The sequence below is a fragment of the Phasianus colchicus genome, chromosome 12, assembly GCF_987193195.1.
Source record: "Phasianus colchicus chromosome 12, bPhaCol1.hap1.1, whole genome shotgun sequence".
Taxonomy (NCBI): Eukaryota; Metazoa; Chordata; class Aves; order Galliformes; family Phasianidae; genus Phasianus; species Phasianus colchicus.
Genome location: NC_143447.1, coordinates 7,683,592 through 7,708,872, shown reverse-complemented (window position 1 = coordinate 7,708,872; position 25,281 = coordinate 7,683,592). Strand labels below are relative to the sequence as shown.

Here is a 25,281-nt window from a genome sequence, read left to right as displayed (position 1 = left end):
GCCGCCCCCGCGCCGCGCTCATCGGGCAAAACAACTCTCGGCTGACAGGCGGCCTCGAGCCGACGGTACCTGGGCCCGGGCTGCTGCGCTAGAGGACCGTTCCAGCCGCCCCCTTTCGTCCCGGCACCGTTTGCCGCAGGCGGAACAAAGCAGGAGCGGCGTGTAGGCTCGTGGGCGCCTCGCCGGCCCCCCGTGCGCCGCGCTCGCCTCAGGCCATGGGCGGGAAAGCGCAGCGCGCGCACGAGGCGAGGCAGCCCCTCGCTCACCTGAGGGAGCGCCCCCGCGGGCTCCTCCCCGGCACCGCACGGCACGGCGGCCCCGGCACCCCCTCCCCCGCAGGAGGGGCGGGCAGTCCGCGCTCGGCTCCGGCGGAGAGCGGGACTGCCCCGGGGCGGCGGCGAGAGCGGCTCCGAGTTGTCGGAGAGGGCAACGGTGAGGAAAGCGGTGGCGACGGGGGCGCTGGGAACTGAGGGGAGACGGCACGGCGCCGCCCGGATCTCCTCGCGGGGACGGACGGACGGACGGACGGACGGGCGGGGGGCCGCGGCGTGACCTGAGCGGAGCGCGGCGAACACCGGGGAGCGCGGCTGCGGAGGGGGCTCCCCGCGGGTCGGTGGCGTTCTCCTTCCTCGCTCCGTTAGGCACGGCGCTTTCCGAAGGCCGGGGGCCCGTGAGGGAGGCACGGAGCGGCTCTGCGCACGGCCGTACCGCGCAGCGGGCAGCGAAGCGCCGGGCCTTCACCCCCCCCTCCCCCGGCGCCCCTCGGGGCAGCGCTTCGGGCGCGGCGAGCGGAGACGGGCGCGCTGCCAGCGGGCCGCGGGGACGGCAGCCGCCGGGAAAACCGCCTCCGCAGAGCCCTGAACTTTTCTGCTGCGAAGGGGAGGGGTCTCTTCTGGCCCGGGCGGCGGTGCGGTGCCTCTGCCGGCCGCGCCGCCGGGATCCCCGCGCTCAGGTGAGCGGGCGCTGCGCGGAGGGCCGCGGAAGGTCGTCAGGTCGCCGTGCCCGCGCGCGTTCCTCCGGGATTCCCCGCATTCCTGAGGCGGGGGCACTCCGACCTGCTCGTCTCCCTCTTGCTCCACAAATTGGCGTCTTTTTTTACGAAAGGGTGTGTCCGCCTCGTGTGTGCTCGCATCGTGGGAAAGGCTCTCGCTTCAGCCATTTGCGCTGCCCGATTCACTTTGCGTCGGATGTACGGTTTATATCCCTGCCGTCTGGTGACGACTTCGCTGGGAGATCAGTGCTGCCGTACGGCTTTTGTGGTGAATTTGGATTAGCATCTGCCGTCGACAAAAGAGTAGTTGTACGGCTTTTATCTTTTGCTGTAAGTTTGCTTTAGTGTCGAATTTCTTTGTGGGTTTTTTTTTTCTTTTCTTTTGAATCAAAATAGTTTTTGAAGTTCATTGCAGTGGAGTTGGAATAATTACCGAGGTAAAAATAGTGGAAACCTGTCCACGAAGATGGTTTTATTTATCTGAGGGTTTATTTCCATACATTCATAGGATGAATGCTGTAGATGAATCAGACCCCGTAGGATACGGTGATCTGTGGTATCATTACAGATGATATCCATATGAATTCGAGGCATTCAGTGTCTGATGTTTATTCTGACAACAAACTGTCACAAGACTCACAGTTAAGGTTCTCTATAGAGCAAGTTTTAACAGACCTTTCAAACTTTCATTAAAAATACAATTAAAATGGCAAAACCAAAACACTGATTAATTTTTCAAGGTGGTTTGTGAGAACTTGTTTTGCTAACAATTATGTTTTCTAGACATGTAATTATGTGATGGAATTTTTTTCCTCACCCAAAGTAAGTTCCCATATATGCACGCTGTACAATAAGCCAGGTTTGGTTACCACAGCATAGTATAAGAGGTGTACGATGCAGCTAGTAAGGTTTCGTTGTTGCTTTAAAGATGAAATTAGAGTGTAAGTTAGAACTCAGGTCTTTTGTTTTGGAAAAAGATGCATGCAAGCCTTTACATAGAGCACTGAGATGTACTATTAGTGGTGTGATAAGCACTGTGTTATACCAAGGAGATAAAGGAATGTGCCGTGTTATTAGTGGGAATTATCACACTTCTATTGCATGTTATTCTTTCTTTGGCACACAGTCAACTATACTTGCACATACACTGTTTGAAAGGTGTGCTTTTATCTGTGTGTCTGCTTACAAACTTGAAACAGAAAACTCAGTGTGGCATTAGAAAGCAGTTTTTGTCATTTTGATTTAAAATTCATATGTGAAGTTAAGACGGATTATCCTTCACATAATAATTATTACTATCATTATTAGTAGAGGAAGATGTTTTTTATAGGTTAACACTGAGAGTTCTTTTAAATACCTGATATGTTACATAAGTATCTATTTAAAATATAGAGGTGTTTTTCAAATGTATAAGTAGACAAAAAGAAGTCCTAGTTGGTTGATACATACAGATGAATTTGCAGATGAAATTGTTTCTAAACCCACTGGAAAGGATTATTTTTGCAAATGTCCGTAATGTTATGATAGTCATGAAGAGGGAGGGGCATTCATTGCTAATCTGTTTGCTTACAGAATTTGTGGTAATATCCCAAAGAGATTGTCTTAGGCTGCCTCCATTGCCTCCAAGCAAACCAACTTATTTCAGTTTCTGTTAATTACAGTATTAGGTTCTCACTATCACTAATAAAACGTTTGAGAATACACTTAGGTTTCCTTTGGTGAGGTGTATACAGGAGATATGGAATTTAATTCATGGTAAAAATGGTGTGTGGTGCAGTGATGGGTCACGTGTGAGGATTCTGCCACAGTAAAGAGATGACAAGGCAGAAACAAAGAGTGTGTGACAATACTCTGTTTCTTCTGCATTGTGTAATAGGAAGTTGATCTTTCTGGGAGTATTGGTGAAACTGGTTTGACTACAGTCTGCACTGTGATCTGAAATGTGTAGATAGAGTGGCACGACCTCGAACTTGAATTTTTAAATTGCTACATGAGTTGAACATTTTTGCAAAGACTTGTTGCATGTAATTTAGTAAGTCTGGACTACACTGGACAGATTCTTATGTAAAAATACCAACTGTAAGGATTTGGAGATCTAATAATTCTGCAGATGTGAGAAATTACCCCAAAGTAGTCCAGCATTGTTTCATTGACAGCCTGGTGTTTTACTATTTCTGCTTTTTTTGAAGACGTAGTCATAGTGATAATATGTTATCTCACCTTTTTACTATGTTGAAGACACAAAAATGTGTCTGTTAGTATCAAGCACCTGAGCCCGATTGCACAAAATGGCATTGAGCCTTTTGTTGTGTCTGCCTGTCTTAATGGAAGGGAAATGGCAGATACCTGAACAAGATCACTGGTGCTAGCAGGTTTCCAAAAAATGACAACGAATACTAAAATGGGCCATTTTCCCCACCTCTGCATCATCTCTGTGTAACTCTGAACAGTAGCAGCAGTGATTGAGCTACTGCCTATGTATTCAGAAAAAGCAGACTTAAGAAGTTTGTACTTGTTCTTTTCTGCCTGTCTGCCTCATTTATTCCTTTTTAGTATTATTAGGGAGTTATCTTCTACCTGATCAGTTCAGTGATATGATTCAGAGCTAGCCTTTACAAAGAACTACTTTACAATGTAAGGATGAGCAACTAAGTGTCTGGAATAGGCAGGACGCAATGAAGATAATAGAAATTCTCCAGTTTTGTTCCTACCAGCTGCATACTGGATAAGATGAAACTGTCTTGAGACATCCTCAGCTTAGGTTTGGCAGTTCATAGACGTTATTTGTAAGTCTTCAAAGCTGTGTTGGTAGTATGTGCTTGAAATAAGTTACTACTTTTGATGTTTCAGGCCTTCCTTAACAAAAGGATGGAGAATTCCTTCTGCGGAAGAAGTTTAATTACCAGTCTGTTGCATGAGGGAAGGTGCTGTTTGTGTGTGTGGAGTATTGTTTCAGACATGTTCATTTGGAAACATTAGCACATTTCAGAGATCTGACTGATTCTTGGAGTGAGTTAAATCTAAATAGTAGGATGTTTCAGAATGCATGAGTGTAACAATTTAGTGCTTAAACCTGAGAAAATAACATGTTAGGAAAGTGTGTATTGAAGATCTAGTGAAGTGGTAGTCATGGAGTCACCACTGTTTGGGATTAGAGCTCAGGGTATTGCTGTGACCTTGTACCATCTCTGCCAGCAGAGCTGGCAGCCTTCTTGGAGGAGTTCATCCAAGTGTAGCCTTAAAACCTTCTGGTTTATGAGAAATAGAATGAATGACGAAATACATAGCTGAACATTTTAAATATCTAGTGTAATTTTTCCGTGTATGCCTTTAACTGCTTTTTGTTATTGTGGTTTTTTTATGTGAACTCTGTTTTCTAAATTAAATTGATCCATCTCCTGTATTTCCAAGACCCGTTAACTAGATTGATGGTAATAATGAATATTCTCTAATAATTTTGTCATATTCTGCTTAGTTTTGTTAAAATCGGAGAGCAGTGAGAAATAGAGATGAAGAGGTGTTTTGGAAAGCATTTTCTTAAACAAACAAAAACCAACCAATCAAAAAAATCACCACCAAAAAGCGCCAGCAAGCCTGGTTAGACTGGAGGATGCCTAAGGTATGTCTAAAACTGCCCCTTTTTGTGAGGGTCCCCGTGCTCTGTCATGCAGGCATGCTAGGAGTCATTTCCATTCAAATGGCCGCATGACTCTCAGCTGTCTGAGCATGATAAGAGTTTTACTCCAGGAATTTGCGGAACTTAATAACTCTTTAGTAGCTAATGTGTAAATGTACTCTGAACAGGAGACTTGTTGGCTAGGCTGCCTTTGCATGCACATTCGTGTATGTGTGCCTGTGGCTTTTTTGTATGTGTGTACGTGTGCATACATAAACTCTCTCAATAATTCTGAGCCGCTGAAGTTTCATAGAAGAGGAAAATGTATTTTCTGCACGTAAAAGCACTCAAAAGTGGGTAAAGATTTGTGGTCTATTTTAACATAAAACATAAGGTAGAACTGGGTAAAATTTTTCTCTAGATGTGGGGAAATGTTTTCAGTGATGTGAATCAAGTTCAGAATATTTTGTTAGACCTTCAGAAGCTGTTACTGGGCTGGGTACGCCTTCATGTAGTCATTTGCAGACCATTAGCAGTTACATCAACACAACAAATGTCTAGTATTTGCTCCCCTAATTGGTTCAGCAGCAGCCTTTATTTACAAGAACAGTTGGTATGTAATGTTACATGCAGTTCCTCAAACGCTTGAAGCCTCATAATGAAGCTCTCTCACTTCCTCCCAGCAATTACTCTGTTCCCGCGTGAGGGTGAGAAGAGTGGTGACCTGTGGGAACTGGTTCAGCTGAAGTGTACAAGCAGGGCCAACACTGTGCAGCTCTGTCTGCTTAGGTTTTGTAAGTCCTTCAAGTGATGCATCTCCTGGAGCGGACCAGCGCGCTATGAAGCCGCTTTTCTCCGTGGAGTTATCTAGTCTCTATCCTTTGCTCAAGTATATATTCCTCTCAGACTGAACCATGATATCATCTTGTTGTCTCGTGGCTGGGCTCAGAGCCCACAGTTCAGACTGTGTATTGAAGTTCTAAAATCCATGGTGGAGTTAGCTGAAAGAGACTAGTGTTTGAAGAATACAGTGTAATTAAAACTAAGCATGACAATAGAAAAATGAGGGCCATAACCAGCTTGAGTACGCATGAAGCCACGGCTTTATGTTGGTTATGTAAATCTGACTCCTAAAGTCTCCTCTATGTGTAGTTCTTGTATTTAAGTATTTGCAAGTATATCTTTAGCGATTAACCTTTTTGTGTGTCTTCATGTAGTTTAGTTATACACCTTGATCTCTGCATGCAGTTGTACTAGTTTAGCTCCTCAAATTTAGGAATCAGCTACACACATGTAGTGAAGGTTATGCTGATTGCACCTGTGTGGGTCTAGTGGTATTGCTGTAACTATAGTTTATATAGTCAAGGTTGTTTTGTGTGGAAATACTGAGAAGAAAGTCCAGTGATACTTAATGTCTAAAGCTAAAAAATAATTTTGGAGTAGGGAAATATTTTTTAAAGTTAGTACTATAAATAATATATTCTTAAAGCACTAGCAAAACTAATGAAAGCTGCTCTACTTCTGGTTGTGCTTTACTTTTTTGATGTGGGCTTTCTAAAAGACGCAGTCATTTTAACAAACTTGATCTTTTTGTCTGAGTAGAAATATCAACAGGATACACCCTCTTCTATTTAAACGGTAACGGTATCATTGGGATGTAATAAGATAATTTCCTCTGGAACAAAATACAAAGTTTCTAAGACTGACAATTGGAGGAAAAAGTAGTGAAACAACATATACTCACTCTACAAGAGGTTCTAATCACATCAGATGTTTGGATACAAACCAGCTATTGTATTTGAAAGCACAGATTGTTTTTAGAATCTGTAAGTATCTTTGTGTTATTGAGTTGTTCTTTCTGTCAGTTCTTCAAAAGACATGAAACCGTAGAATCTGATCAACTAGAATAAACTACATACAGTAAGAATATCTTATTATCTTTTTTTAACCTTCTCTTTTTTAATTTGTCATTAAAAAAAAGTTGTGTGGTTGTGTCTTGTATATAATTCATTCTGAGTTAAGTATTTGCACAGTTTTGTTGTTTGCTTGCTTCTTAGTTTATAAAAGTTAATTGTACTGCAGTGGTGTTGGATACTTGATGTGCAAACTGATCCAATAAGTTGGATTCAGTTGCTACTTTGGGGAAAAAAAAGAGCTTGTGAAAGTGTATGTTAGCTTCTGTGGGAGACAGAACAGTATAGTGATATAAGTACACTTATGCCAGTGTTTGTGCTTATGTGAAGCCTGTACCAATTGTTAAAAACAAGTGTAGTGTTCCACCTTCCTGAAATGATTTTATTGAATTCTGGAGTGTGTATGAAGGGATAAGCTGAGACAGGAGACATGAACTATTTCACATATGGGTTGTCTTCTGTGTTTGTATTTTAATGCGTTTCAGTTTCTGATCAATTGCCACCTTAGGATTTGGGAGAGTCTGGAAAATTATTATTTCATAAAGAAAAAGAACATGTGAGTTAATGATATGGCACTTATATTGCAGTGGTAATACAGTTCAGAATAATGTGAGAAGTGTTGAGGTTTTTGGAGCATTTTTTTATCGTTATAAAAAATGAAGACTTTCACTTCCACTGAAAAAGCTGGGTCATTAGGTCATATGATTTTTGTTCTGGGGATAAATCCTGTGAAATTATGACATTTAAATTCATACGTAGTAGATTAAGAAAATGGGATATGCATTTCTTCAAAGGGATATCCTTTTCTTCAAGTTTATGTTGACAATTTATGAGACCTGAGGATCTGCCAGAATGTCTTGTTGTTGACTCACAGCCACTGAAGCAGATTTTCCTTTTGAAATAAATAAATAAATAGACAGACAAAACCTGTTAGTTGTCACACAGCTCAAGCATTTAGCTAATCTGTTGCGCAGTTTCATGGAGCTAACAATATGTTTTAAACTTGAGACATTTAGACTTCCTCTCACACAACATTTTTCAGGCAGAGGGAGTATAAGCTGAGGGAGGGAGCAGTATTGTTAGGCCCAGCTTTTACTCTCACTGCTGGGAACAGTTCTTTCTATTCAGCCTTTCTCAAAGACAGCTCTTTTCCTGTTCCTGAAGGGATGGCTGTTAACATTGTATTTTACTATTTGAGTGCCTGAGTAAAGTTGTTTAATATTTGAACAGAGCCAAAACTGAAATTGTCATCTCTAAAAGCAGCAAATCTGCTTTTCAGGAGAAATATATGAAATATTAGTAATCTATGCTAGCCTAACCACAGCTGCTTGCTCTTGCTAAGAGCTATGGAAGAAAGTATTACTTTGAATTCTTCCTCATGTAGGAAATTTTGACAGCATCTGTAGACTGCTGTCTGAAATCTGAACAGAGAATGATGTTTTTCATGGAATAGAAGTGAAAGTAATTGATTCAGAAATTTTGAAATACTCCCCTGCTAAAATGTATTGTTGAACAATTCCTACTGTTTGACTTGTCTGTGGTTCAGGGACTACTATATTTATTCACAGCTTGTTTGAACCAAACAAAAGCCCCACACCTGTGTTCCATACTTACATGGATCCAGGTTTTGAGGGCGAAATAAACAGAAGTATTTTTTTTTTCTCTAAGGTCAGAAGAGATATTAAGTTTCCAGAGACTGTCAGTTCACATTTAACTTTGTTTCACGGTTCCTTTTAACAATTCCATACCTAGAGCTTTCAGATTTCACTTTTCTAACATCCATTCTCCCGTAAGCAGATCAAGTGAGATCAGCTACCCCAGACTTGTCTTCTACATTAGCTAAAGGGAACAGACTGTAGCCCAGGCCCGTTTTCCTCTTGCAGAAAGTCTCAGATTGTAGGTAGTATTGACAGTGATTTAGTTTACCCTAATGCTTTCTGGGCTTGTTTATGACATGTGTTCCACTGAGTGTAAAAACATTACAGTTTTGGTCTTTCCATGAATTATCCTATCTGCTTCCTTTTCTGTATCCTCACAGTATGTAAGTTTTCCTTCCTTTTCTCTCCCAAAGTTATTTCCTGTTCTTTTTCTCATAGCATTGTCGTTTGTTAATGACCTGACACCCACTTTGTCTGCTGTTGCTGATGCTTTCTGAACAGTCAGCTGGAGAGCAAACTCAGTGTTATGTAAAGTGGAAGGACAATTCCTTCCAGTTGTTTTTCTTTGTGTGTGTGTAAAAATCTGGACTAGGCATCCATTAACTGTTAAAAAAGAGGTATGGATAGAGCTATATAAGTTTAAATTTTTCAGAAATCATTCAACAGCTTGGAGATTCTTCTTCATTAGTCCAAGAGCAAGAATTAGTTAAAAGACAAATAACTTGAGGACAAGAGCATTTATCTAAATTCACTCTTCCAGAAAGAAGATAGTGGTATGCCCTAATCCTCCTTTAATGAAAAATATTCAGCTAATTCAGTTCTAGGAGTCTCAGGCTTATGATATTGGATATGAGAGATTTCCTGTATTTCTGTTCTCAAGAGAACCAGGGGAGAATCCTACGCAGTTGGGAAAAGTGGAAGAGTTGGATCCTTTGTATTTTTACACATTCCTTCAGTAGATGTATGGAAGAGGAGAATACACGTATTGACACAGTATCCATGAAGGATCTATGGCTTTCTGAGAAGGCCAGGGAATGTGGTTGGTGGGACCTAGTAATCGTGTGCACCCACATGGCAGTCAGCATCTCTGCATTGTCTCCCAGGAGCTCTGACTATCCAGTGCAGCCAGTTGGCTTGCATGCTGGAAGCAGAAAGTGTGAGGTGCTTTATTACAGATATGCTAGAGGCATGTTTAGTAATGAGGGTGTAGGAGACAAGAAAACAAGCTTTGTATATATGCAGAGAACAGCATTTAGCAGGATTGGGAAGCCTCATTTTTGGACAAATCTGTCTTGAAGATTTGGCTAAATAAGAACTGAACTGGATGAGTGGACACAATTGCATGCTGTAATGTTAAGAAGGCTGCATAGCTGCTGAAGCAAACAGCCATCTCTGGCACAGCAGGATGTTTCTCAAAGGCACTCTTTTCTACTCATTTTGGCAGGGAGAGCTGTAGGGGTTCCAAATTACATGGGTCTTATTTTGTAAGGTTGGTCTCAAGTAACTCATGGTAGCTAGCATTAAAATAGGTGGCGCTAGCTGTGAAAGGACATGTTTGAGAGCATTAAAAAAAAAAAAACAAGTTTTTGACCTGTTAAACATTGTGTTCCACTCCTGTGTTACTTAGCAAGGTATCGTATCACCACTGTAGAACAAACTGCTGAGGAATAAAATGCAAAGTAATCGGCTTTTCAGACATTAGAATCTCTCCTGTGTCATATTTTCTGTTCTTGGCAAAAATAAATTGTTAAAAAAAAAATTGACCATTTCTCGGTAATGGTATGACTGTCATGCCAACTTGAGGCCACTACTTGAAATGAGTGTTTAAAAGCCCTTAAGAAGGCTTATTTTTAAAAAAAAGGCCTGAACAGCTCTCAGTGCCATCAAGGGTTTTTGTGTGGTTGATTTTTGTTGGTTCCTCCCCTCATCCCCAGAAATGTTTATAAATATTTCTGTCCCCTGAAAATGTAGTTAAGACATAAATTGAGTTTGGAATTTTGTGATTGCCTTAAGCTGCTCCAAGGCCATGTTGCTGCCAGAATAGGTGATGCCATCATTCCATAGTGCCTTACTTGCTGATCTGATAGAAAACTTTTTCCTTTTTTTTTTCCGGTTCAGTAAAGCTATCTGGGTAGCTATGTAACTGCATGGTTGTTGGCTTTGTCATGAGGAGAACAAGAGGGATTGTACAGCTGTGATAACAGTGCCAGAACTGCTGCTCTTGGGGGTTGTGCTTTGTGGGCTGTGATGTTTTAAACCAGTGGGTAAAACGTAGTGTTGAAGTGAAGTAAAACATTTGTCAAACCAATGTATTCTGAACAACTTTCAAGGGGCTATTTCATTGAAAATGACTCTTTTGCTTGAATTTCAAATCAATTTTCTGGGAAATATAATGAAAACTTTCTCACTGTGTGTGTAAACCTCGTATGGAGTAATCACTGTGTCTGAGGCAATGTTTCCTGGTTCTTTAATTGTGTTCTTCTGAACTTGCTTCAGCTGATGTCTTTACTGAGCTTATAGATCAGTAAATCCAGCTGCTTAAGTTAATGTTGTAACTGTAGATAACTGTGATTTTTTTTTTTCTTTGAATGTTTGCAAGTTTTCAGGTAAACTTTGCTCAGTAAAATTTGACTTGTTATGAACAGCAGATAGTTACCATTCAGAACATAGAAATATACTTTTATTGTTCTAAATCACAGCTGAATTTTTAATTTTTGAAAGACAGTGGTAATTACATGTCCTTGACTATTCTCTGTCATTTTAGTTAAGTATTTTCAAAATAAAATAATTTGTTGAAGTAGCTATTTATTATGTCCCATTTAATTTGTACATGCTGTTGTGATATTTTCTTCACAAACAGGAGATAAGAACTGATCTTGTAAAATAACAATATGAAATCTCATTTGAGACTACACATAAAACTACTAACAGCACTATATTACTTAGTTTTCAAGTGTTATTGTGCCAGAAAACCTGAACTTAGAATTTATGTCTCACTATTAAAGGAAAACCAAAACAACAAAACAAACACCACCAACAAAAATCCATCCCACCAAAAAACACTTTCTTGTTTTTTAAATAACTACAAGAAGACAAGAAGCAGCTACACCAATAGGAAAAAATGACTTCTTAAGTCCTGTTAAAATATCTAACCTCTTTTCATAAGCTTAAGAGTAAACAGACTGTTCTGTCATAACATTTGATAGCTTTGGTAGACTTAAAGAGGATTAAAACTAGACTGTTGTAGCTGTCAGTGCCCCCAGCTGTCATCTACTACCTCTATCTGATGTCGGAATTTCAGTAATTTGTAGTATGAAAACTTTTGTGACTGAGTTGTACACTCAGGAATGTTCCAATTTTTGTGACAATGAAGTTAATTGGTGGAGTGTATTGGGGCAGGTATATGGAAGAGTCCCTGCTTGAGGCTTCTCAATCTATTGCTGTAAGCCTGCCTAAGCTTGAGATGCTGTCAGGAGCAAGGCTTTTTTTAATGTAGATCATTGACAATCAGCAAAACAGGTACTCTTAAGTAAAGCCTTCAGGTATTTGAAAGATAGAACCAGCTGTGTTTTCATGTATGTTTTTCACTGTTAAGAAAAAAAATGTTTTATTTTAAAAAAGGCTTTAGAACTTCAATTTCTGTAAGGTTTTTTTCCCTTTTTACTGTTATAATACACACAAAGAAGGCATATGTTTGTTTCTTTATAGCTGTTAGAGACAAACATACATATGCTGCTTTCTTTGGGTGAAGCAAGCCTACTGTTGAGAAAGAGCTGGAGTTTTTTTAGGGAGAAGAAGTTTTTGAGGGGAAAAGAGGAATGGGTTTGAAACTAGGATAATACTATTAAAATTCAATCAAACTTTTAAATTTGCTCTCAGGAAAAAAAAAGAATACAATTCTGCTGTTTATTTGAGTATCTGGGGGAAATTTTTCACACTGAGATACTACATGAGTGAAATGATTACAGAGGTTTTTATGTTTCAGTTTCCCATTAATTATTCATCATCATTTAGTGATCTTGGGTTTATCAAGGTTCACTGGTTGCTCTACTCTCCAGTGTAGTTCAAAAGTTTATTTTCAGATATCTTTTGAAGCAACTTACATTTTTTTCTGCAAAATCAGTAAAATAAAAATCACCATAGATTGACAAAACTAGAGAAAGCAGTGACATTTCCACTTCTGAAAGCAAATGTTGAAAGCAAAGTACGTATAAGTGCAACTCAAAAGCATGAGGATATTGACCTCTCTGGCAGTGCTGTAGTTACGTAATAGTCACAACCTAAAAGTGCCTGGCTGTTTTGCTCTCCTGGGCTTATGTTTAAATGTCTGTATGGCTCATACTGACTGCTGGCTATAAAATTATCAGTGCTTTGCAAAGGCAACAGTCTCAGTGAATATAGTGGAGATGCTCAAAATAAGAATTGCTTTGACTCAAAAAGCTGCACTAGGGTTGGTTGTATGTGAAATCACCTGATTCCAAAACAAACAGCACCAGCAACTGTAGGCAGTCTAAACTGTTATTTCTTAACAGTTGCATTCATAAAATAACATTGCATTTGACCCAGAATTGGTCAGTCATGTGTTTTCTGTATGTGCTTCAGGCTTTGTATAGCTTGTATACTGATTGTACTGCATGTCTTCAGAGTTGTACTGACTGTCTAATTAAAATAATAAATGAAATAATCTATTTTTTTTTTAATGTTCAACTTTTTTTTTTTTTTAATTCAGCTGTAATCTTCTGATATCATGGAGCCATATTTTGCTGGTTTTAAGCAGCAGGACTACGAAGTTACTCTTGAACTTGCAAGTGAGGAGATTCAAAAAAATAGAAATGGGCAAAATTCTAAGACAGGATCTTACGGTGTCAGTATTAGAGTGCAAGGAATTGATGGGCATCCTTACATAGTACTAAACAATACAGAAGGGTGTTTGTCAGAAAATCCCCCTCCTGGAAAGGAACATCAGGTCATTTCTCAGACTATAAGCCAGTCAGTCACAGACTCCACTACTGCTTTTAAATTAGAGGACAAAAACAGTGAACGCACAGATTTTCCTGGAACTCCGCACATACAACCCTGTACATTTAAAAGCCTGAAGATAACCAATCCAGATGAAAATGAAAGTGGATTATCAGATTTTAAAGATGGAGCATTGAAATCCTCCAACTTGTTAAACTTTCAAAGACATCCTGAGCTTTTACAGCCTTATGATCCTGAGAAAAATAACTTGAACTTGGAAAATTGCCAGTCTTCTGTGTATAGTAAATCTGCATCTTTTGCAAATGAAGATAAAACTGAAGTAAAGCCTTGGATTTCTTCTTCTAAGATCATATCCTTACAGAAAACAAATACGTATCTTGCAGAGTCAACCAAAGCAAATTCAAAAAAAATACATTTGAACAGGACAGTAGACACAGAAGACCAAAACAAGCAGGTGTTGGATTGTCCTGGTAGCATAATCAGCTCCAGTGAGGTGGGTGTTTCAGAATCGTTTTCATCTACAGGAAGATCCCCATGTCTTAGTCCTGCTGCTTATCCAGAAACAAGGAAGCCTAGACCAGACGTACTTCCCTTTCGCAGACAAGACTCATCTGGGCCAGTGTTGGACTCACGAAGATCATCATCTTCATCAGCTACTCCCACTTCTGCAAATTCATTGTACAGGTTTTTACTTGATGATCAAGAGTATGCGATCTATGCAGACAATGTTAATAGACACGAAAACAGAAGATACATCCCATTTTTGCCTGGGACTGGTCGTGATATTGACACCGGTTCAATTCCAGGAGTAGATCAGCTAATTGAGAAGTTTGATAAAAAAGTTGACTCTCATAAAAGAGGTAGGCCAGGAAAAAGGAATAGAATTCATCCAGATGATCGTAAAAGGTCGAGAAGCGTTGACAGTGCCTTGTCATTAGAGCTTGAAATGAATTCAGATTATTTGGGTGAAGTGAGTAAGAATTTAGGTAAGTCAACTGAGCACTTGCTAAAGCCATCTGAAGTTTGCTTCCAGAAGCAGTTATCCAGAGATCAGAAACCACCTTCCAAAGAAGTGAAAATTTCTGCTCGAAGTATTGGAAAGCTGCAGATGCCTGGTAAAGACTCTCAGAACAGTCATTTCACTTCTTTGCAGCATCTTAAACAAAATGGAGATAATACTGAGAGTTTCGTATTTAGGTCATCTACACTTCCAGGACAGAAAAAGAGAGAGGAAGCTGGAACAGTAACTTCTACTCTGTTGTTTCCAAAAAGAATCACAATTTCACCTGATTCAGGAGCCAAAAAGATTTCTTTAAAAACATTTTCATCCGTCCCTAATATACAGGTAATTTTGAATTTACTCTGTATGTTTTTTCCTGTAGTATGCTACAATTTTTATACTGTTAGATGCATGCTTTTCTGTTTCATTAGAACAAACTCAAATGATTTAATACTTCCAAATAAGATAGTAGAATTCTTCATAAAAATTTTAAGTAGAAAAATTAGTCCCATAGTTGAGGGTATAGAAAGCACATTTTGAAAACAATCGTATTCTTGTCTGGCTGAAAGAAGATAGTAGAGACAAGGAGGATTACTGTAAAAGATGTGATGATTCATAAGCATAAATGCACAAAAACAGAATGCTGAAATCTGTGCAGTTCTAAACAAAATGATGCTCGCTCTTTTATTACAGTGTAAGCTTCCTTCTTTCTGTAAGCGCAAATTCAAGTAAATCTTAGTGAAACTGAGGTCCACAGAACATAAATTTATTCAGAATAGAATATAGTGAATAATTTAAATTGTAGGGGTTGTATGTATAACACTCTTAGGATTGTACTTTTTGGTATTTTATCCTTTCAGGCAACACCCGATCTCTTAAAAGGCCAGCAAGACGTTGCACATCAAACAAATGAAGAGACTGCTAAGCAGATACTTTACAATTACCTTAAAGAAGGGTTAGTAAACATAATTAACTTCTAGATGAGAGCTTGTGTTTTCTCCATGTTTATTTTCAATTACATTTAAAATATGAAGCTGTAAAATCAAAGCTGTTACTAAATTAAATGACTATTCTGTAGTTTTACATCTTTGCTGTGTCCAGTTAGGCACTGTAGGATGTCGACATACTCAGCTAATCAGGACTTTATAAGGGTATTGTTCAGGATTTGATTAAAAGTATTTGAAATTTGTGAATCAGAATTATGTTTCCTTCTTTTAAATAATTTTGAAGTTAAACTTAATGTGATGTTGCAGTCCATGAAGAATTTAAATAAATTCCCTCATGGGAATTTAAGCTTACTGTTTTTGTTTTTAAACAAACAAAAAACCACTATGTTTTAAGGTTTGACAGAATTTTTCTCGTTTCTGTGTGTGGAATAAATTCTCCAACTGGAACTTCTTTTTACATTGCATTTTCTAATGACAACTTATTAAAAAGGGAGGAAGGAAGGATGAATAAATTAAGATATACACGATGCATTCTTTCTTTGCATTTCTGAGGCTTCACGGATGTAGCTCTGGCAGCTGTTTAAGAGAGATTTAATGGTGCAGTAGTCAGGACTACAGAAACCTGCTAGTAATTACTTCTAATTTCAGTATTTGTTGAGTAATTCTGGATACTTTTATTTCCACAGTTGTTGTCTTGTAGAAGAGAGCTGCAATTAAAGAGTTCAGTGATGATTTTTCAGAAAACATTTGAAGTTGAAATTTTTAACAACCTTCCTTCAGAAGATTTAATGAAATCATCATTGAGATGATTTCTGACTAGTTCATAGTAGATTTTTTTTTATACTGGTGATTTTTTTAATAGTTTGGACACTTTTGTTTTGATGCTAACAAAATAGTGTCTTTGATCATGTTGTTGCTTTCTTCTCTGTCTTTTAGAAGCACTGATAATGATGATGCAACAAAGAGGAAAGTCAACTTGGTTTTTGAGAAAATTCAGACTTTAAAGTCCAGAGCTGCTGGAAAAACGCAGGTGAATTTTATTTTTTAAACTATTTTTTTTGTATTTCAGTGTTCAGCCAGTGCTTTAAAAGTTTGAATCCCCTCATTGACTTAGTGAGAACATTCTTGCTTGTCGTTTTCCAGTGATACAGCTTAGTGTTAAACATGTGCTGAAGTGCCTTGTGGGATTTTTGTTAGCAGTTAAAAAAGACTGTAAAAGTCTGCCATGAGGACTGTGTCAGTGTTCACTTATCAGAAGAAAGAAATGCAAACAGTAAATCTCTTGGACATCAAAAGGTTGTTGTACTGAAGAAAATGCTGGCATACATAGATTTTAAAAATAATGTTGGAACATCTTCTGATTAAAATGATGTATACTGGTTCCTAAGTGGAGATAGTATTTTAGCATGCAATTCAGAGAAAACAGTAATCTAGGATATTGTTTTAAATGTCATTAAAAATCTGCTTCTTAAAGTTTTTGTTTCTGAGGAGTGCTGTTTTTTTGGTTTTAAAGCAGAGTGAAGAAATGTCCGGTTGTTGCAAAGATAGCACAAGAAGGACTAAATGTTTACTTTCAGTGAATGTTTTATCCTGATCTATGATTAGTCAAAATGAAAATATAAAACATATTTTTAGAGGTTCCTGGAAATTATTAGCTTGAAAATCTGTCTTGACATGTGTGTGAATCGCTTTGATGTCTGTGTAATTGGAGGTATCTCAGTAAGATTTGTCCCAAAGTATTAGTGATATAATTCAGATGTTGCCTAATTTGAATTTCTTTTTAGGTTTGTAATGTTTTCTGTACTATTGGCAACATGCCTTCAGCAATTACTAAGAAGCTTAATGAAAATTGAATTGTGGTTCCTTTTCAAAATATTAGTTTGTATGAAAAATCCCAGCTGATCTCAGGCAGTTGGTGCTACACTTTATTGGTATTGCTTGTAGTTTCACTTTAGATCTAAAAATGAAATTGTCAAAGAACATCTTGCCCTTTGTGGGAATGGGCATCTCTATGTAATTGTAGGTTTCTGATACTTCAGCTGAAGTGAAAGCATTGGTGGAGCAAAAAAACGAACTTGAAAGGAGAGTGGAAGAACTGCAGAAAAAACTGGATCTAGAAATCACGGTACTGTACTGTTTTGTTATACAGCTTTTGGATATTTCAAATATACCTTTCTAAGGAAGTGGCAACTGATCAGCTGAATGTTGTGCAGAAGGAAAGGCATCTTTTGTTCAATTCTTCAATGCATATTCTGTTTCAGACTTAAATATTAGGAATGTTTTGTAAACTGTTGATGCTTACATAATCATTATAGTTTCATAGGGTTCGTTGCATTTCATGTGGTCTAAATTGTTATGTATGGAAGCCAGTACATTTATGATAAAAGAACATTAACACTCCTCTCTGAGTGGCTGAAATGTGTGTAGATATATCAGATAATTGAAACTGTTTTGGTTTATATTCTTTTCCATCTAAATGTACCTTTGCATTTCAGAAGACTTTTCCAAAATATAGTTCCTTGTAACAGCTATCCTCTTTAAGCAATCTCTTCCTTCTCAGTACTCAAGAATGAATTTGTAGCTGTGAGTATTGGGCAGATGTACATTAAAATCTGCTAGATATCTGCAGAGGTAGATTTTAATCTGCAGGCTACTGTGAGACATTTATGGAATGGGAGACAAACTGTATTACTCAGGTGCTATTTATTAATTGAAGCATTATTTCAGTGCTGAATCCAAAGTACTTAAGTACAGTCATGTACTTAAGTAAAAGGCAGACATGAAAAGGGCAGACTGGCTTCTTTCAGTTTGCACTATGAGTTGCTAAGAGGAATCGATACACTTGAAAACTGATGAGGAGGAAACTTCACTTTTCACATATCTCACAAAAATTGAAAAGCTGTGTTTTAATAAAAAATCCAGTATTTTAATATTCATAACTTAATAAATACTTCTACAAATGACAAATGTCAAAGCCTTGAAATGACTCCTTTTATACAGTAAAAAAAGGAGTATTTATGCTTAGTCTGTTATTTTGCTTAACTTTTGATGTACAAAATTTAGAATCAGCAAAATTGCAAAGAGGAGAGAGATGCTACACGAGCAAGCCTGCAAGAGCTTCAGCTCCGACTTGATGAAAGTATAAGTGAAAAAGATGCCTTAAAAAAGAAGCTGGAAGAAAATGAGAAGGAGCTCAGGCAAAACCTAGAAGAGTGAGTTCATTCTAGAAAATATATTCATTGGAATTTATAGCTCAAATTTCCTAGATCAAAGGTACCTGTGCCTTCTGAGTTTTTTAATGGAATCAGACAGTGACATATCTTATTGTGCAAATTGTTTCTACTGTTTAAAAATTGCATGTTTTCAGAATATCTTGAAGGAGAAGAAAGATTGCTGATTTATAGTCCTTTTCTTACTACAAATTTTTTTTATTATTTTGTTGTCATAATACATGATTCAAATACAGAAATACTTGAGTGCTTTAATTCAAGATTCAAGAATAATTAAAGAATATTGTACCAAGTTTAGAATACAATTTAACTTTCCACTTAATTATCTATTTAAAAGAGCTCTCATTTTTTCCTCTCTGATGTTTCACTTTTCTGCTTCGTATCCTGTTTCCTTGTGTGGAACATGGGAGTAAATAAGTGTATTTTTAAATTTTTTTTTTTAACTACTTGAAAGAGCAAATTAGTATTTCTATCATTAAAAGAAAAAAAATCCCTTCTTATTTTTTCTGATGAGGCTTTTTCAAGTGAAGATGGAGCAGGAAAAACACCAGACTGAAATCAGAGACCTTCAAGACCAGCTCTCTGAGATGCACGATGAACTGGATAATGCAAAACATACCGATGAACGGGAAAAAGAGGTTCTGATTGAGGTTAGTTGTAAAGTAATAGAAAGGGGATAAAGAAGTTGAAATAATTGCATAAGAAGTTGAAATAATTGCATAAAAATTTGAAATCAAGAAACAGGAGAAGAAAAACATGCCTTAGCTTATCTGTGTAACATTCAATTCTGTTGGCCATTAAGAAACTGAAGTATTAAGCTAGTGCCTTACCTGATGGCCAGCTGGAAGTTTGGGCAGAATCTAGCAGAGCAGAGTAGAAAACTGTCCACAGAAGATTCACTGACCACATGCTTCTTTCCCAGCAATTTGGCAAGGGGAAGTTATTTCTAGGGAGAACACTGGGAGAGGGGGGTAAAAGGGTGTAGAAGCATAGCTTTGATAGGAAAGCAGCACCTCTGGAAGTTTAAACTGTTTTAACTTGTGGAAGAACTTTATTCTTTACAGCAAAGTCAGAAGGACTTACCGTTGCTTTCACTTATCTTGCAGTGTAGGAAACAAAGATCTTTTGTTTTTATCTACCTCTTTTGAAGGTAGGACTGAGGGAGTTGTTAAAATGCAGCTTTATTTTGACTCCCACTTTATTTGCATCCTTTGTAACATGTAACGCTGTCGAAATCTTCTAGTAGTTCTGTAGCATCAGATACATCCACTCATTTAAAACATCAGTTACAGTTCTTATCATTCTAATCAGTTCTAATAATTTTGGTTTTCAGTAGATTTGTAGCATTCTGTAAAAGTTTTAAACAGTATGTTGGTTGTGAGAAACAAAATTGGCCTTGGGGATCTTATTCTTAATTGTCCTCTGAAACACAAACAACAGGCATTGGAGCCATCGGTGACACAATTGTGTTTAGTTTTGATTTGATGTTCTTTAGGAGCTAATGCAAATGAAGCAGGATCTGCAAGAAATATTAATTGCAAAGGATCAACAAGAAGAAATTTTGAGAAAGAGAGAGCGGGAACTTACAGCTTTAAAAGGAGCACTAAAAGAAGAAGTATCTAGCCATGACATGGAGATGGATAAGGTCAAAGAGCAGCATGATAGAGAAATGCTAAATCTGCAACAGAGCTTGGAGAAAGCAACGGAGGTGAGATATAATTAAGCTTTACAGAGAAAAATGTATCACTAGAAGCTTTCTGAAGAGTGTCTCACTGTGCCTTGCTCAGATTATAGTTTGGTTATTCTAGCAGATCTCCACAGTTTGTCACCATCCCCTGTCCCTTCTGTCAGCTCCTTGTGGTGCATTCTGTTCCCTAGTTACATTGTCCCACCTTGCCTGTTGTACTACTTATTAGTGTTTTTGTTTGTTGAGCTAATCTTATTTGAGCACAAGGAATGCAGCAGAGAGTGGGAAATAAGAATAGAGAAGTTCTCTTCCAACATCAGCTGGGCAGTCTTCCTGAGGAGTAAAAAGGGAACAATTTCCAAGTGCTTATTTTGTACTGTTTATCAAAATATGTTCTTTGTGAGGTTATCATGACAGAGACAGTAGCTGGGAATTTACTGAACTGTTTTCTGATAGGGAACAGTTCTTGTGAAATTTAGAATATTATTTTTGCAGTGACAATTATTTAACTTGTCTGTATTCCTTTTAATTTTATGTCAAATAATTTAGAAAATTTCTAAAAGAAAATGTCACACGACAAATGTATAAATCAAAATTGTATGCCCAATTTTATGCTTAGAAATGCTTATGCTAATCTTAGTACATTTTCCCCACACTTCAGTGGTGTTGAGTCGCAGTTAATCCTCCTAGTCATGTCTGTAAACGTGGTGTGGAACTGAACTAGAATTAAGCTTGAAAGAAAGCTTTGTGTGCTTTATGAGCAAAATAGGATCTCAGGTGGAAGATACTGCATACATATTGCATTCAGTTGAATTCATATGAAGAGTATTCTTTAAAAAGGTTGTTTTTAGATTGCAGTTTTCTTCCAACAGTTAGAGAAATTTATTTGCACTGGTCTGTTTAGAGCCTAGAACTTCTGCTTGAGATTGATCGACTGTTTAAATATCTTGTTTCCCTTTGTTTATTTAATTATGAAGATATTTGACTCATCTAAGCTGCTTGAACCAAATTCATTCTTTTGCTTTGAAAGAAAACTGGAACATTTAAATTAACATTTTTTCTTATACAGTAATTGTAGTGACAGCTTAACCTCAGTGAACCATCTCTCAAAGTTACTGCATGGTAATTTACTGTATTTCAATTATGGAACTGTAATTATGACTGACAAGAAATGAAAGAGTATTCTGTTTCGCGTAACAATAAGATAGTCTGGGAAATGGCTCTATGACTGGTTTGCTGTGACTAGGTAGTTATAAATAGCTTTTTTTTTCTTTTTCTTTTTTTTTTTTTTTAATTTGCACATTATAGTCTATCTAAGATGTTCAAAAGTTTAACTCATTCATGTTGTTCTAAGAGCAAGTTTTGCTCTTCTTATTCTACTTCAAGTGATGTTTCTCTTTATTTTAGAGAAGCTTTTGTAATGCTTAACTGGAAGATTTTAATATCCTGAATGATTTTTGAAATCCAGAGCTATGTTTGTGCCCACTGCTTGAGATTATTTGTTTGTGTTTGATAAATTATTATCAGGAAAATAAAACTGGTCTCTACAAGAAGTTGGATCAGTGATCTGCTTTGATCCTATGTAAGGTGTTAATCTTTGGTTTTATAGTCAATCTGGGATACCCCAGATTGTGTGTGTGAAAATCATGTTTTATATAATTGAAACTGTTTGACTTTTTAAGTACTTTTTGCATTATTACAAGATGGAAAGATGTATACTGCTTGGTGAGATGCAAGAAGTTCACATCAAAGATAAGTGGAAAGGGACACTTAATGAGGAAAAGTAGTATGTAAATGGTGTAACAAGGTTTCTCATACAGAAAATAATTACACTGATATTTCGCAGATGGGAGTAAATTGAAGTCTATATATCAGGTTGTTAAATCTTATGCTACTTCTTTATTATTCAGATCAGTATGCTGAATAAAGTTGCTTTGTGTTAGGCCCCAAAGGAAGTATTTGCTGGGAGAAAGGAAGTCATTTTTGTGCCAGTGTTAAATCAACAGAAATTTCCAGCTACTACAGGTAGATGCACAGCACGGTTAGTCTGTGTTGTTAAAGCCCTACATGGATCTGTTTTAAATCATATTATATAAACAGACTGGGAGAATAAAAGGGGAGGATATTTGTCATGTTCTGCACTGTCTCATACATACTGGTATGGTGGTAGTTTTGTTTGTTTGCTTTTTGAAAAAGATTGTTATATAAAACCACAGATCCTGAGCTTCTTTCTTTGCTCGAACTTACTTAGGTAAATCATTTTTGTGTTATATCTTTTGGTTGTGGTGTTGGAATAACTGTGACTGTTCTTAACATTGTTGCTTGTTTATTAAGTTTGAGGTCAGGCTATTTCCATTAAAAAATAATGTCTTTTTAGTTAATGAGAGTTGACTTTATCACTGCAAGTGATAGAGAAGAAATGAGTACAAATCCTCTCCTGATTTTAAAGTAATATGAAAGTTTATATTATTTAATCTTAGCCTCCAACACAACGGGCCAGAATTGTACTACATAACCACAAGTGCTCTGTCACTAGATGAAGGGCCACTGTTTCAGTAAAATTTGGAAATAAATTTTGGAAGATAATACAACAGGTAGAAAGCTGCAGCAAACTGCAGCCAGTTCAAGCTCTCCTGAAACTGTACTATCTCAGGGAAGCACAGTTGCAAACTATACTGCAGTACTGAATTTGAAAAGCAGGCTGCACAAATGATGTGTTAAATGCTATGGAAAGCTGCAGCCATCTCGTTGCAAAAGGACTTACCTAAGCCTGACCTTGACTGATTTATTCGGGTTTGTAATACTTCTGACTTCATCCACAGAGTAATAGAACACATGCTCAAAGAGCACTAGAAGTTGATTTGTTTATCAACACATTTGAAGAATGCAATGAAGCTTGTGGTCATGTGAGCTCTGACTGGCACGTATTTGTGTGATTAAACAGAAGGAATTTTAGCAGAGCAAGTGATAGGAACAGTAGGAATCTGTTTTTACCTTCTTCCCATGTTACGAACTAAATATATACTCCCTTAAAACAAATAAATACTCAGCATTTTATAATTTAGAGTATCAAATATGAGAAAAGGCTTTAATTTTTTTTTCTCAATCTGTATGAGTTAGTTTTGAATTTAGGTGAATCTAGCTCAGTAAAAGAAATTACAAGGTAAAGAGTGTTGAGATGAAAGTGAGTAGTATATCTTTTCTGCCTGACCTGATAATATATTTCTTCTTTAAAGCTAGTAAATTCTCCCATGTTGACCAGAAGTTTAACAGAAAATTGATTAAGTGTTGTGAACAATGTTGACATATACTCTGTGTGCCATTCTGGTAGAAATGGCTGGAGTATATAGCTTCAATCTAAAATAAAAGTAAGTGTTGTGCTTTGTGAATACCAAGCTGTGGTTGCCCATGTTACTGAGGATAAAGACATCTGATGATTGCAAGGCATTGCAGAGACTCTTCTGTATGAAAAGTGTTCTTTGTGTTGGATTGCATCGTATCTAAACGTAAAGGTAAAAACCAGATTTATGTGTAGTAGTCATTTCATACCATTGTGAGCCCAATTTGAACTATTTCAGACTGAGTTGAGGAGGGAAAGGGACAGAGTTGGATTCTTTATTTATTTATTTTAATGGGTTTAATTTTTTTCTTTTCCTTTCTTCTTGAAAGCTGATGGGAGCCTGTGGGGTCAGGTAGGTGTTTTTGTTTGTTTTGTGTTTTTTTTTTTTTTTTTAATACCATCAAGAGAATTTTTAATCCTTATCAGCAGAAGACAGAGTATGTATATTCAGGTGGTTTGCCCTGTGAAAATATATGTTGATGTATGTGTGTGAAGTGTTGGACTGTACAAGTCTATTCAGTAGGGTACAATATAAACATTTAACTAGTTAATATTTTACTCTAGTTTTTGCAACAACTTCTGACCTTGAAAAAAAAAAAGAGCTAATGTGAGCCAGTGTTCTGATTCATAGCTAAGAGGTTAATATGACATGGGTATGGCTAGTTGTTGAGAGGTTAATGCTTTCCTGGGTTTGGATATTCTAACTGCATAAATGTTAGGTTGTGCTTATATTAGGTAATCTTGTTTAATGTACTCTCTGTAAAAAGGGATTTCATTCTCAGTTTTACAATGTAGGCCTTTAAATCTTTCATTACATCTTATAAATCAAAACTGAAATAGTTTTGGAAATAGTATTAGAGATATGATTCCGTTTAGATTAGTGAAAATGGTCAGGCAAGAAGAAAAGACATGTCTTTAAACTGTCACAAGTAAATTTTTAACTAGTTAATGGAATGGGTCTGACTGAAAAGAAGGCAAAAGAAGTCTGACCCACTTATAAGTTTATACATCCGCTTACTGAATAACCTTCTGAAGTACAGTTGAGGATTCAAGTTATTTGCATTGTACCTCAGTGCAAGAGATGTACTGAAACACACTGACCCTTTTAATATGTAACTAATGATAGCTAAATTCCAGAGGCTGAGCCATGTGTTGAAGTAGACTAAGCCTCCTTCTAAAGTGAATGAATAAATATATAATCAGTGCAAGGTAGAGAAACAGTAAGTAAAGCCAGACAGATAATTTATTTTCTTACAGATTTTTTTTTTTTTTTTTGTAGCCATAAAACTCCATTTTGCTTTTAAACAGGTCTCATACTCCTTTTTTAGAGGCAGAAGATTTTATTATCCAATGCTAGTATATCACTTATCCCAGGACTACTTGAAGTAATAATATGTGAAGTAATAATATGTAAAGTAAAAAAGAATTGCCTTACTGTGAAAATTCTGGAACTACAAACAGAAGTAAAGACCTGTTATTTGTATTCATGAGCTTTAAAAACTAGATGGCCATACCTGAATAATACTAATTTCAAAAGCTCTGAAGAGGTAGTAAGAATTACAATTAAAAAGCTGTCTCTGTGTTGATTCTTACTTGTGCTTAGATCCTTTTTCAAATTGTCTGTTTTGTCTGTTTTCCTTGGATATAAGTTCTTGGGTATGGCTAACAGGAAAGGACAAAAGAAAGGGATTTAATGTCTGTTGCTGCAACTCTTTCAGGATCAGCTGAAGGATGTGGGTAGATCTGAATTCCTGAAGTCACATGAATAAAGACATAAAAACTTCTAGTTCAAGAAGCTGAACAACTCATCCAACAGCAAAGTGAAAAAATGGCCCGTGAGATTTTAGAGTTATTTTTAGCAGTGTCTTCCTTGATACCTTTAGTGTTTACCGCTAGGAACAAAGTAAAGTGAGCCACGA

General features: G+C 37.4%; 1 protein-coding gene across 5 annotated transcripts in view; it reads left to right on the top strand.

Moving 5' to 3' along the window:
- Nucleotides 1-278: 278 nt before the first annotated feature.
- Nucleotides 279-25,281, top strand: part of CGNL1 (cingulin like 1) — a 52,156-nt gene continuing 27,153 nt past the window's right edge. For 2 of the 5 annotated variants that reach the window (XM_090148805.1, XM_031616496.2), the window contains exons 1-8: nucleotides 279-432; nucleotides 12,908-14,503; nucleotides 15,019-15,113; nucleotides 16,042-16,135; nucleotides 17,129-17,230; nucleotides 18,169-18,317; nucleotides 18,850-18,985; nucleotides 19,831-20,043. In XM_090148805.1, coding sequence (XP_090004931.1) covers nucleotides 12,926-14,503; nucleotides 15,019-15,113; nucleotides 16,042-16,135; nucleotides 17,129-17,230; nucleotides 18,169-18,317; nucleotides 18,850-18,985; nucleotides 19,831-20,043 — 2,367 coding nt within the window. In that variant the 5' untranslated portion in view covers nucleotides 279-432; nucleotides 12,908-12,925. Of the gene's footprint in view, nucleotides 953-1,104; nucleotides 1,322-12,907; nucleotides 14,504-15,018; nucleotides 15,114-16,041; nucleotides 16,136-17,128; nucleotides 17,231-18,168; nucleotides 18,318-18,849; nucleotides 18,986-19,830; nucleotides 20,044-25,281 lie in introns of all 5 variants that reach the window. The other 3 variants (XM_031616497.2, XM_090148803.1, XM_090148804.1) reach the window with 3 other exon arrangements.